Genomic DNA, 12,488 nt, shown 5'->3' with positions numbered 1-12,488 from the left:
ACAGTGGACACCAAATGCACGGTGGAAGGCTAGAAGTAGAAGATCGTCCAAGACAAGTGAGAATAAGCCATACTTTGGAGATGACGTCATTCGCTGGTCCGATAACCAAAGATGTGGTATAAAAAACAGGTGAGCTAACAATGCAGCAATGAAGGAATTCGGCCAAGGCACCGGCACACAACGACCTACCTACATCGAAAGACTCAATGCCAATGGTGACAGAAGCCAAGACGGCCGGCTTAAACACCGCCGAAAGACCACGGTGTACCAACTTACGATGCAGAACATCTTGCACTTAATATGATGACAACAGGTGCCATCCTCTGACGTACCATTACAGGTACAGGTACAGTACACGTGAGCACAGAGCAAAAGTTCACTGAAACCGAGATTAAGAAAAAGAAAAAACACTCGTGGTCCGTGCTCGATATCCGAGTTTCAATCTTTTCAAACACATGATGCTCTCGGTCACGGTATCTCCTGCGAGCTGCTTCTCCTTCAACCACACAAACAACAACTTCTCCATATCTTCATGGATAGAGGTCCGGAGCTTTGAAATAATCGTAACGCCCTTGGCTGGCGTTATAGCCTTTATGGACTCCTTCTGCTTCAAATCGTACATATCGTAGAAGGAGTACGATCGTACTGCCTCGCCAAGTCGACAACACGCACACCTCACCTGGCATGCTCTTCTCCTCTGCTAATAAAACCAGTTTATTTCTTTACATTCTCTTGTATTATGTACAGTATATACGAGGTCGTGCTTGTTTATACATTATTTGTTATTTTATAAAGTACATTTTTGTTATTTAAAAGCACCTAACAAAAAAAATTGGTGTTTTTTTTTTGAGGCTGGAACGGATTAATAGCATTTCAATGCATTTGAATGGGAAAATTTGCTTTGACTTACGAGCGATTTGGCTTACGAGCTCCGTCACGGAACGGATTAAACTCGATTAAACTCGTAAGCCGAGGTACCACTGTATATATATATATATATATATATATATATATATATATATATATATATATATATATATATACACATATGTATATGCACACCTGACACTAGGCCGAGGCTTCAGACTTTGGCAGGCTCACAAGGCTGCACCGTCAAATAAACTGTTCCAACCCGTCATTTTTGACGGTCTTTTATACTATTGTGTCCGTGTCTGTCCATCACAATGCGACAGCTTGCTTCCACCTGGAGTTATGTGATGGTCTAGAACGTCCAAAAACATTCCAAATGTGCCGTTTAATGGCTCGTGATTTTGGTCTTGAGCAGATCCTCCTGCTGAAACATGAAAATGAGGTAATGATGCCACGGACCTTTTTAGACCTGATGAGGCGACAGTGTGGTTGACCATGTGCTTATTTTTATAGTTATCAGATATGTTTTTCTTTGCAGGAGGTACACGTCACTTAGCAACTATGTATCCCTTGCGGTGGCTCTACAACAGCTTCACCAGCATGCTACAGCTTTTAGGTGAAGTATCATGTCATATTTTCTAGATTGAGGGTTTTTATAAATGTTCAGTGAATGGAGTTTATTTTTATTTTCGGTATTTTATTATTATTGTTCTTATTATTTAAAAAATTGTGTTTGTATTTGCTATACAGACCAATGGCAGTAAGATTCTTTGTGATGTGTATGTTTCTAGGACTTTATAAGAAATCTGGGAAGTTGGTATTTTTGGGCCTGGACAATTCTGGCAAGACAACTTTATTGCATATGCTGAAGGATGATCGTTTGGGTCAGCATGTACCAACACTGCACCCCAGTGCGTGAGCTCTCATTTCTTTTTTTTGCTTTCTGCACTGTTTGTATGGTCGTGTGCACGCGCATGGTCGCGCACACGTATGGATTGTGAATACACACGACCACGCACTGTTAACCTCAGAATAATTCGTTTTGCATATGCTTTAGAAGCCTTTTGTGAGCAAACTCCCCTCCTCCCCCTATTTAGCTCACAAGCTATTCAGCAAATGCAGCTGAGAGGAATATCATCTCAGGAAAAGTTTCACTTCCTTGTTGGTCGCTGGACGAGGCAAGCAGAATCTTGCCGCCTTCAGCGCAATGGTTAACCAATCGTATTCCTCCATACTCTCTCCTTTCCACATCACACATGTTAAAAAATAAACACGAGAAGAGATGTGCAGCCTTCACCATGGTGCCAGGTTCTTCCACAGATGTGATCTCCAGCGTACGGGATCTCACGCTCTTCAAATTGTGATCCGAGGGTCACGAAATGTTTAATTAATTAAAATCAAGATTGTGTCCAGTATACTTAGTTATTACCTCCGCACAAAAGGTGGACAGAGGATATGTTTTCACCCCTGTCGGTTTGTCTCTCTTTGAGCAGGATCTCTCAAAGTTATGGACGAAACTTGGTGGACAGGTTGGTTGTGTGACGAGGACAAATTGATTAGATTTTGGTGAAGATGCAGATCTGGATCCAATAAAAAATTTTTAAAAGGGATTCTTCGCAATTGAGTGATAAGGCAAAACGAAATGATACATGGCACGATATTGAAATAAATTATCGTCGGATTATGACAATTTTATGGACGAGTTGGTTAGGTGACATGATGAAGCCAAATTTTTGATTTTGGTTCAGGTCCGGATCCAGATCCGGCCTATCAGTGGGATACAAAACAAACTGTTCAGCCTGGCAGAGGTATGCGCTCTACCGAGTTCTGTTCTAGTTAAAGCTTTGTTTTATTTACGTATTGCATAATAAACAATTTAAAATTTTTAGAGTAAATTGCACCACTTGCATTGGAGAGTTTCATTTCATATGTACAAACGGGAGCGAAAATTTGGACCCGCTGCCGATATTTTATCCCTCCCTATTTTGTTAGGGGGTCACAAGCTGCTACTGTTGAATCCAAGTGTTTGTGATGCTCATCAATCACGTTGGGCCGAGGAAGCTCGTCATACACAATGTTTCTACAGCAGTTTGAATGTTGCGACGGACTTGAACCAAATAGCGCCATTGCAGGAAAGTTGTTTGTTTGACTGGATCTCATCCCCATTAGGGTGCATCAAACGCCCTTAGGTTCTTGGATTTTAATGTCTATTCTCTCAAATGTTACACTTGTTGGTAGAAGTATGTATGCAAAAAATAAATGAAATCAGAGGTGGTCCTGGGTGGCCACCGGCCACTTTTATATATTTAGGGCCATTTTCGGGGCCGCACTATGTAAAAATGTTTGATTTTGTTATTTTACACCCAAACCTAGTCATGTTTGGTATCAATTTTAAGGTCTTGATGAGAGGAATACAAATATAACAATTTTATGCAAAAAACGATGGTTTGATAATTAGTTTGTATTTTTACATGAATGAAATCGGAGGTCTAATCGTGGGTCCCATACTAGTAGTCTAATAATATCCTTTATTTTCTTTCAGATGGCAGATAAGAAGACCAGATTAGCAAGTGCCATTTTTGGTCTTGGCAATGCTTTTACAGAAGCAGATGGTACATTGACAGGAGTCCGCCTCCCAACTTGCCGGCAGGTTCTTCGATGCGTGATGTGGTACATCCAGAAAGAAATATGTGAAGGCAAACAAACTCAGCCACTGAAATGGAAATCTGCCAGCATCGTCCTTATCCAGCTGAAAAAATTCTACACTAAAGCAAATATTCCTATGCTTTCAGACCATCAATGCTGCAAACTAATACTTGACCTTCTTAATGACAATAACAAATTGCGTCAAATACCTGTTTCTCGCCGAGAATCTCCAAGCACTTTGGCTAAGTTGCAAACCATGAATGAACGTCTTGATAAGACCTTTGGTGTATGGACAAAAGATGCAATGACAAACATTAAGAATGAGGAAGATAGAGTATTTTTAGAGTCAATGAAATCTGACAGAGTAGCCTCATTTGGTGGTGTTGACAAGAAGAAAGTTGATAAAGATCATAGAAAAGAAAAACGCCTCTTAGCGGAAGCTTCAAGACGAGAACGTCATGAATCATCCAGTGTACAAGAGATGACAATTAGTTCTGTATGCTCTGATGATAGTGACTCTGCAGATAGCTTGGAAGAAACTGAAGAAGAGGCGATTCCAGAGTTTCAAAGGAAGCGTAGTCACCACAGATCAACATATGCAGGTACATCTGCCTTTATTCCTCATGATATTCTGAAAAGACATTCAGTTGTGTCTGTTGCTACTCGACTAAACATAACTCCTGTTCAACAGGTTGCGCTCACCAAAGCTGTAATTCAAGAGGCAGGAGGTGATCCACGTCGTGTGGCCAAGTCGTACTCAACTGCTGATAAGGCTCGACGATCAATAACAAGTGCTATCGCCAAAGATATTCAAGAAAATTGGATCGCCCCAACAGCTGCAACACTTCACTGGGATGGCAAGCAGATACCAACGCTCACAAACAAGAATGTCAAGGAAGAAAGATTGCCAGTGTTGGTTGGGAATGCCACTGATGTAAAGCTACTGGGGGTGGCTAGATATCCTCCTGGAAGTGATAGGTCATCAGGTGACATCATTGCCGAGCACACTTACACGTATCTACATTCATGGAAGTGCAAACAATCAGTTGTCAACTTATGTTTTGACACAACAGCATCAAACACTGGACACGTTACAGCTGCCTGTGTTACCATTCAATCAAAACTGGACCGTGCTCTTCTGTGGTGTGCATGTCGCCATCATGTTGGAGAGGTAATCCTGGATCATGTGTTTGACGTTCTCAAAATTGAGGCATCAAAGTCTCCAGAAGTATCTTTGTTCCAAAAATTCCAGAAGAATTGGGAACGCATATCGCATGCAAAGAATGAAAGTTTAACCAAAATTGACATTTCCATGTACAATGACTATGCACAACAGCTGCTTTTATCCTGCAAAAACAAGGTTTTAAGCACAATCCGCACAAGCGCTTCATACTGTAGGGAAGACTACAAGGAAATGGCACAACTCTGCCAGGTAGTCCTCGATGATGATGTCACAAAACAAGGAACACTCCACAGACCAGGGGCCATGCATAAAGCAAGGTGGATGTCAAAGATTCTTTATTCCATCAAAATATGCCTACTTGAAGAGCAAATTTCTCTACTACCTCGAGGAACTGTAACAACACAACATCAACAGAAAAAACTGAAGGAGTTTGTTGTTTTTGTTGTTTATATTTATTGTGATTGGTGGCTCATATGTCAGTCTGCTTCAAATGCCCCATGGTTTGATTTGTGCTTTTACAAGACTCTGCTCAACTATAAAGCTGTCAACTCAACCATTTCAGTCAGCGCTGTGAAAGCCTTTGATAGACATTTGTGGTATTTAACCCCAGAACTGGTTGTTTTGGCACTGTTCAGAAATGCAATTCCTCAAAAGGATCGTCGTGCCCTTGCAGATGTGTTACTGGCCATACAACCAGATGAAATGCCAAGCACTCCAAAACACCGCTACGGTTCTGGATATGGCAAACCGTCATTTCCAAAAATTACAGAAGCGACAACCCTGGCTGATCTTGTGAACGAGGACTCGTGGTTTACAGTAAACCTTCTTCACCTAGATATGACCTTCCTAACAGAGGATGTTGACACTTGGCAGAACAATGAGCACTTCAAGGCAGCCAAGTCCATTGTGGATGGGCTTAATGTTGTGAATGACCCTGCGGAGAGAGCAGTAAAGCTCGCAACTGATTTTGTCTCAACTGCAAGAAGAGAAGACCACTTCCAAAATCTTCTTCAAGTGGTTGAATGTGACCGCAAAGCGAGGCCAAATTTGCGGAAACGAGCAAAGTTGGAGTAGTGACATTGGCGTTGTGCTTAATACATTTTCAAACTTTTAATCAATGAAAGTACAATACTACAACACTGTACTACAACTTTGTAATATGAAGAACGATTTTGGTTAATTTTACATTGACATGTAAGGTTGTTTTAACTGTTTGATATTAGGCATTTAGTAAAAGTAGGACTTTACTTTTGTATATAGGTATAATGGTTAATTTTACATTATCTTGTAGTTAATTTTACATTATCTTGTAAAGTAGTTTAGCTGTGGCCCTAAATGGCCCTAAATATATAAAAGTGGCCGGTGGCCACCCAGGACCACCTCTGATTTCATCTATTTTTTGCATACATACTTCTACCAACAAGTGTAACATTTGAGGGAATAGACATTAAAATACAACAACTTTTTGAAAATCATGGGGCGTTTGATGCACCCTAATCCCCATACTATTGTGATTGAAGAGCTGAGTTCCTGCTCACGTCCAGCTCATGGTCTCGGGCCTATGTAGTGACATTTTAGCTAGGGAGGGAATTCGTCCTATATACAGCGTCTGAGTGGGTAAAGGCTTGTTTGTTGCATTAATAGCTTTACTCTCACTGTTGTGGGTTTAATCTCCATGGTTGCTTACGGCGAGGTTTTGTTATAATTTAGTATGCAGCACTCGACTCTTGGGTTGCTTCACTGCTAGTGGAGAGGCTGTGTTGCTGATGCGGTGCCCCTGAAGGTTAGAACATGAGTTTTGTAATCTGGTCAGTGTACTGTTGATAGCTCGCCCACTCTTCACGAAGGATACTGGGACCTTTAATGTTCACCAACTAATACTGACAGGCCACCCAGTTTTATGTCCATCCGAGGACATTCAATTGCCTTCTCTCGGTCTTTCTGGTCCGGCTGACGAGTTAAAAAGAAAAAAGAAAGAAAAAAAAGTCAATATTTAACCCCGAATAGCTCGACGTTTTATTACCTACACCACCGAAGGTGGACGGAGGTTACATATTCACCCCTGTTTCTGGTAATTTGTTTGTGAGCAGGTTATCTCGAGGATTTATGGATAGATTCGGCTGAAACTTGGTAGACAGGTTGGGTGTGTTTCTGTGAGACGAGGACAAATTGTTAGATTTTGGTGAAGAACTGGATCCGGATCCGGATACAGGTATTTGAAAACCGATTCTTCATCATTGAGAGATAGGGCCAAAAATGATATATCGCACATATCTCAAAAACGTTATTGATGGGTTATGACAAAACTTTGTGGATGAGATGGGTAGGTGACGAGAACAAGCTGATTAAATTTTGGTTCAGGTCCTGATGCAGGTACGGCCCACGGGATACGAAACGTAAAATGTTCAGCCTCGTGGAGGTATGCACTCTACGGAGTGCCGTTCTAGTTCTTGCTGTTAACTCGACAACGAGATCTTTTTTTTTTCTTTTTTTAAATCATGCCATTTTATACACATACTATGTATGTTTATGTATATAGTCCATAAAACTGGACTTTTATTACTTGGAGGGGTATAATTTGTGTAGAATAATTACAGTAACATTTTATCAATGCTTAGGCTTTTTTTTTTTTTTTTTTTTTTTTTTTTTTGTATACAAGATCGAGGCTCGTGAAAGAGCGAAAAGAGGCTGTGTTGAAGAGAGGCTGTGTTGGATAGATTCGGCTGAAACTTCGGTGATTTTATCAATTTTATCAATTTAGCATTTTATCAATGCAATGTTTGTTGATTTGTAATACTCAGTTCCAGAAAGAGGATAATAAACTTGTTACATGCACGTCAGGTGGGTCGACGACAACCGTTGACGACCTGCTGGTGCGTAGGCGAGATAGGCGGCACCTCTGGGACACAAAGGTGATCCCGGGGGAGGAGGCTGTTTCACAGCACCACTTGGTTGTCTGCGACATAAGGGTGAAAGGTGCGATGAGAGCTCGGCAGGTGAAGTACCAAGCCAGAATGAAGGTGTGGAGGTTGAAAGAGGTGACAGTGAGGGAGGCATTAAAAGAGAGGCCGAGTATGGTAGAGGATGATGTGGTTGAGCTTGAAAGTGGTTGGATGTCAATGAAAGATAGTCTGTTGGGAGCCGTTGGTGAGGTATGTGGATGGACAAAAGGACCACCGAGGCACTCGGAAACATGGTGGTGGGATGATGAAGTTGGAAAGAAGATTGACGAGAAGAGGAAGAAGTTCAAGGAGTGGCAGAAGGCGAAGGGTATGGGGGCAGAAAAGGCAGAGCATGAAAGTTATAAGGCAGCCAAGAAGGCTGCAAAGAAAGAGGTAGCAAAGGTGCAGGAGGCATGTAGGAAAATGTTTGGAGAACGCTTGGATTTGGAAGAGGGTCAGAGAGCGGTATTGAGGATTGCAAAGCAGATAGGGAAAGAGAGGTGTGATGTGATGAGGGTGAGTTGCTTGAAGGATCAAGTGGGACAAATCGTTGTGGACCCAGATGGAAGATGGAAGAGATATAGGGAAATACTGTTGAATGCAGAGAATGAATGGGATGGTAACAAAGAGAGTAACCCAGTTTTAGGACCGGCAGAGAAGATAACCGAGAAGGAAGTTGAGGAAGCGATAAAAGCAATGAAGAGTAGAAAAGCGGGAGGGCCGACGGGAGTTGTGGGAGATATGTTGAAGGCAGTGGGAAATTGGGGTGTGAGGAGAATGACAGAGGTCTGCAATCTGATGGTGAAAGAAGGCCGCATTCCAGTGGATTGGGAACTGAGTACCCTCGTCCCTCTATACAACGGGAAAGGTGACCCTCTGGACTGTGGCTCGTATCGAGCGATAAAGTTATTGGACCATGGAATGAAGGTATTGGAAAGGGTGTTGGAGAGGTGGATAAGGAAGAAAGTGAAGATTGACGAAATGCAGTTTGGATTTATGCCAGGAAGTGGAACGACAGACGCGCTTTTTATTGTGAGGCAGTTGCAGGAGAAGTACATGGAGAAGAGGAAGAAGTTGTTTCTTGGGTTTGTTGATCTGGAGAAAGCATTCAATAGGGTTCCACGTGAAGTAGTGACATGGGCATTTAGGAAGTTGGGAGTGGAGGAATGGTTGATCAGAGTGGTGATGGCAATGTACAAAAGAGTGCGCACAGCTGTAAGGGTGAAGGACGGGAACAGTGGTGAGTTTGAGGTGAAGGTGGGAGTGCATCAGGGGTCGGTACTAAGTCCACTACTATTTGTAGCTGTGATGGAGGTGCTGGCTCGGAACGTAAAGGAGGGTTTACCGTGGGAGTTGTTGTATGCAGATGATCTAGTGTTGATTGCAGAAAGTTTGGATGGACTGAAGGAGAATATGAACAAGTGGAAGGAATGTATGGAGACAAAAGGTCTGAAGGTGAATATCAGAAAAACGAAGGTGATGGCAAGTGGTAAAGCATGTGGTGAGGTGGAAAGAACTGGGAAGTGGCCGTGTGCAGTGTCCAGGAAGGGTGTCGGAGTGAACTCCATTCAATGTACAATGTGCGCTGAGTGGGTTCATCAAAAATGTAGTGGTTTGAGAGTGTCGTTAACCAGTGTGGCAGCTACATTAAAGTGTAAGGTGTTCACAGTGGGAGCTGCAGATGGAGGAAATGTTGAGTTGGATCTTGGCGATGGCATGAAGCTGGAAGGTGTGAAAACATTTTGCTACCTCGGAGACATGCTGAATGGAGAAGGTGGATCAGACTCGGCAACGGTTGCTAGAGTGAGATGTGCATGGAAGAAGTTTCGGGAAATGAGTGGCGTGCTAACGAGGAGGGGAGTGTCGTTGAAGCTGAAGGGAAAGGTGTATGCTGCATGCGTGAGAAGTGTTATGATTTATGGGAGGGAGACATGGGTAATGAACATAGAGCAGCAACGAAGGCTGGAAAGGGTGGAAATGTGAATGGTTCGGTGGATGTGTGGAGTATCGTTGAGAGAGAGGAAGACAAATGATGAATTGCGAAAGATGATGGGAATAGAGCCTGTGATGGATGCTGTGAAGAGAAACAGTTTGAGATGGTTTGGTCATGTGTTGAGGAAGGATGAAAGTGACTGGTTGAGAAGAGTGATGGAAATGAATGTAGAAGGAAGTGGAGGACGGGGAAGACAGAGAAAGACTTGGCTAAAGATGGTCGAAGAAGAAATGCGGGCAAGGGGGTTAACAAGGGGAGATGCAGAAAATAGGGCAAAATGGAGAAGATTGTCATGGGGACCGCAAGGCTAACCCCCGCTCTTGCAGGGAAAATGGCCTTAAAATGCCTGTTGTTGTTGTTATTTATCAATGCTTATTTTTGTTTCTCTATCTTTTCTAGCATCAGAAGAGCTGACAATTGCTGGAATGTCCTTTACGACTTTTGATCTTGGCGGTCATGCTCAGGGTAAAAACGAATAGTAGTTATAAAAAAACCAAAATCCAAAACTCCTGTTCACACTTTCCCCAAACTGTATTGATATTTTTACACATTGTTGCAAGATGAATGAGGATTTGACTTTTGATACAAGGCGGATTATTTTTGCACAGCACGGCGGGTGTGGAAAAACTATCTTCCTGCAATTAATGGTATCGTCTTCCTGGTGGATTGTGCAGACAAGGATCGATTCCGGGAAGCCAAGACCGAGCTTGATGTGAGATAAATTTATTTTTTGGGGTAAAGAAACGAAATGCTAACATTTCAAATTCTCTTCTGCACTGAGATATGATTTCAAAAAAGAATTCATTGACACTTTCCTTTCGTCTTGTGTTGCCTGTTTTGCTGAAACCAGATCACACAAACATGTTTTTGGAAGGTTGATTTCATTTTTATTTATTAACAGCAATCATCAAAGTAACTGGTGATGTTTTTCTTCTCTCTCTCTCTCTCTCTCTCTCTCTCTCTCTCTCTCTCTCTCTCTGTCTCTGTCTCTGTCTCTGTCTCTGTCTCTGTCTCTCACACACACACACCTATTTACTTATTAGTCATGTTCTTAGATATACAAGCCAGTCATAATAAACTTGCTCCGAGGAACGTCAAATGTGGAACTCCAGTGCAAGTAGCCAATTGGCATCGTGCAACAAGTCGCATGATTCGGCATAACCTAATTTGATTACATCCAGAGACTGCATGTTGTTGTTGTTTTTTTTTGCTTGATTGCAACATTGGCTTTGACCCCAATGAAACAAAATGGACCTTCTTATTACTTGAAAATCGAAGATTTTTCAAGCATATTGATTGGTCTTGCCTGTTTTTCTGTTAGTTTATTTGTCTGTCTGCCAATCGTCTACACGTCACAATTTTAATCCGATCTTCATGAAACCTCACCAGATGGTGGAGTTGGTGATAAAGATGAAGCCTATTGATTTTGAGGTCAAAGTTCAAATTTCTAAAATTTTTCTTTTTAATCCAATTGACTTGAAAATGGAACAGGATTTGCATATTGAATCACAAAATTGGGAAACCAACTATATTTGAGGTCAAAAAGTGAAAGGTCAACTCAAGGTCAAACCTCAAAAACATCAATTTTCATCTGAAAAATCATCAATTTTCATCTAATTGACTTCATAATTAAACAGCAATTGCATAGTACCTCACTGAATTGGGAAACCAACTATTTTTAAGGTCAAAGGTCAACTCTAGGTCAAACTTCTAAAATCAATTTTTGTCTGAAACATTGTCCATTTTCATCCTATTAACTTGAAAATTAAACAGCAATTGCTTAGTGAATCACTGAATTAGGAAACCAACTATTAAAAGGTCAAAGGTCAACTCTAGGTGAAATTTCTAAAATCATCAATTTTAATCTGATTGACCCAAGCTTTGTTTGAGATCGTCAATTTTAATCGTAATGAAATGGACAATTTGATATATCCATGTCAACGTTTTATTTTGGGGAGGGTTGCATTTTGCAAGTGCAGTGCTCTGCATGACGTCTTGTTATTTTGCCTTTTTTGATAGTGTAATTGGGCATGTCTCCATCTCGGCTGCTGCTACTTCTTCCACCTCTAGTTATCTGGATGTTGTATGGGCTAGCAATATGAAGTTTTCGGGGTTTGTTATGAACATGTCAAATATCTGAACGTGTGCCTATTTAACACACATTTATCAAAGACTCGTAGTCGAGCTCTTGTAAAAATATATATCTATATAAATAAAAAAGTGTTTGTTTGTTTGTTTGTCTGCACGCGCTAATCTCCTGAACGGTGAAAGATAGGAGGAAACCTCTAAAATAAAAAATGTCGGGACGGGCCCCGGGAAGGTTATAGGCTAGGTGGCGAGGCCGGTCGAGGTCCACCTTGGCCGGGCTGGGCCCATTTCGCAATTAAAAGCTGAGCTGAATTATAGCAGTCAATCTTCTATGGCCATGAGTAAAAGCTGAATTATAGTAGTAAATTCATTCAAAAAGAACCAAAAATGTCGGGACGGCCCCCGGGAAGGTTGTAGGCTAGGTGGCGAGGCCACATCGGCCAGGCTGGGTCCATTTCGCAATTAAAAGCTGAGCTGAATTATAGCCGTCAATCTTCTACGGCCGCGAGTAAAAGCTGAATTATAGTAGTAAATTCATTCAAAAAGAACCCGGGCAACGCCGGGTGCATATATATATATATATATGCAGGACAAACTAAGTCACGAGGAGACATCAGTGTGTTAATACATGAATTGCAATTGGACATCAGTGGATTATTGACAAATCGCAGAATATTGGATGTGAATCTGGAATTGCATCTTTGCAAACCGTATGCTCACATCTGAATGCTAATTGGCCCATCTCGATTTATATAATGGATGGTCC

The 12,488-nt window shown here is 41.6% G+C and overlaps 1 protein-coding gene across 2 annotated transcripts in view; it reads left to right on the top strand.

Annotated features, from left to right (window-relative positions):
* Positions 1–12,488, top strand: part of LOC137432683 (small COPII coat GTPase SAR1B) — a 49,134-nt gene that overhangs the window by 11,776 nt on the left and 24,870 nt on the right. For both annotated transcript variants that reach the window (XM_068124784.2, XM_068124786.2), the window contains exons 2-5: positions 1,409–1,486; positions 1,662–1,781; positions 10,034–10,099; positions 10,243–10,346. In XM_068124784.2, the coding sequence (XP_067980885.2) occupies positions 1,432–1,486; positions 1,662–1,781; positions 10,034–10,099; positions 10,243–10,346 (345 nt within the window). In that variant the 5' untranslated portion in view covers positions 1,409–1,431. The remainder of the gene's footprint in view (positions 1–1,408; positions 1,487–1,661; positions 1,782–10,033; positions 10,100–10,242; positions 10,347–12,488) is intronic.

Source organism: Myxine glutinosa, chromosome 8 (genome assembly GCF_964187855.1).
Source record: "Myxine glutinosa chromosome 8, kmMyxGlut1.1, whole genome shotgun sequence".
Lineage (NCBI taxonomy): Eukaryota > Metazoa > Chordata > Myxini > Myxiniformes > Myxinidae > Myxine > Myxine glutinosa.
This window is presented reverse-complemented; position numbering and strand designations above follow the sequence as displayed.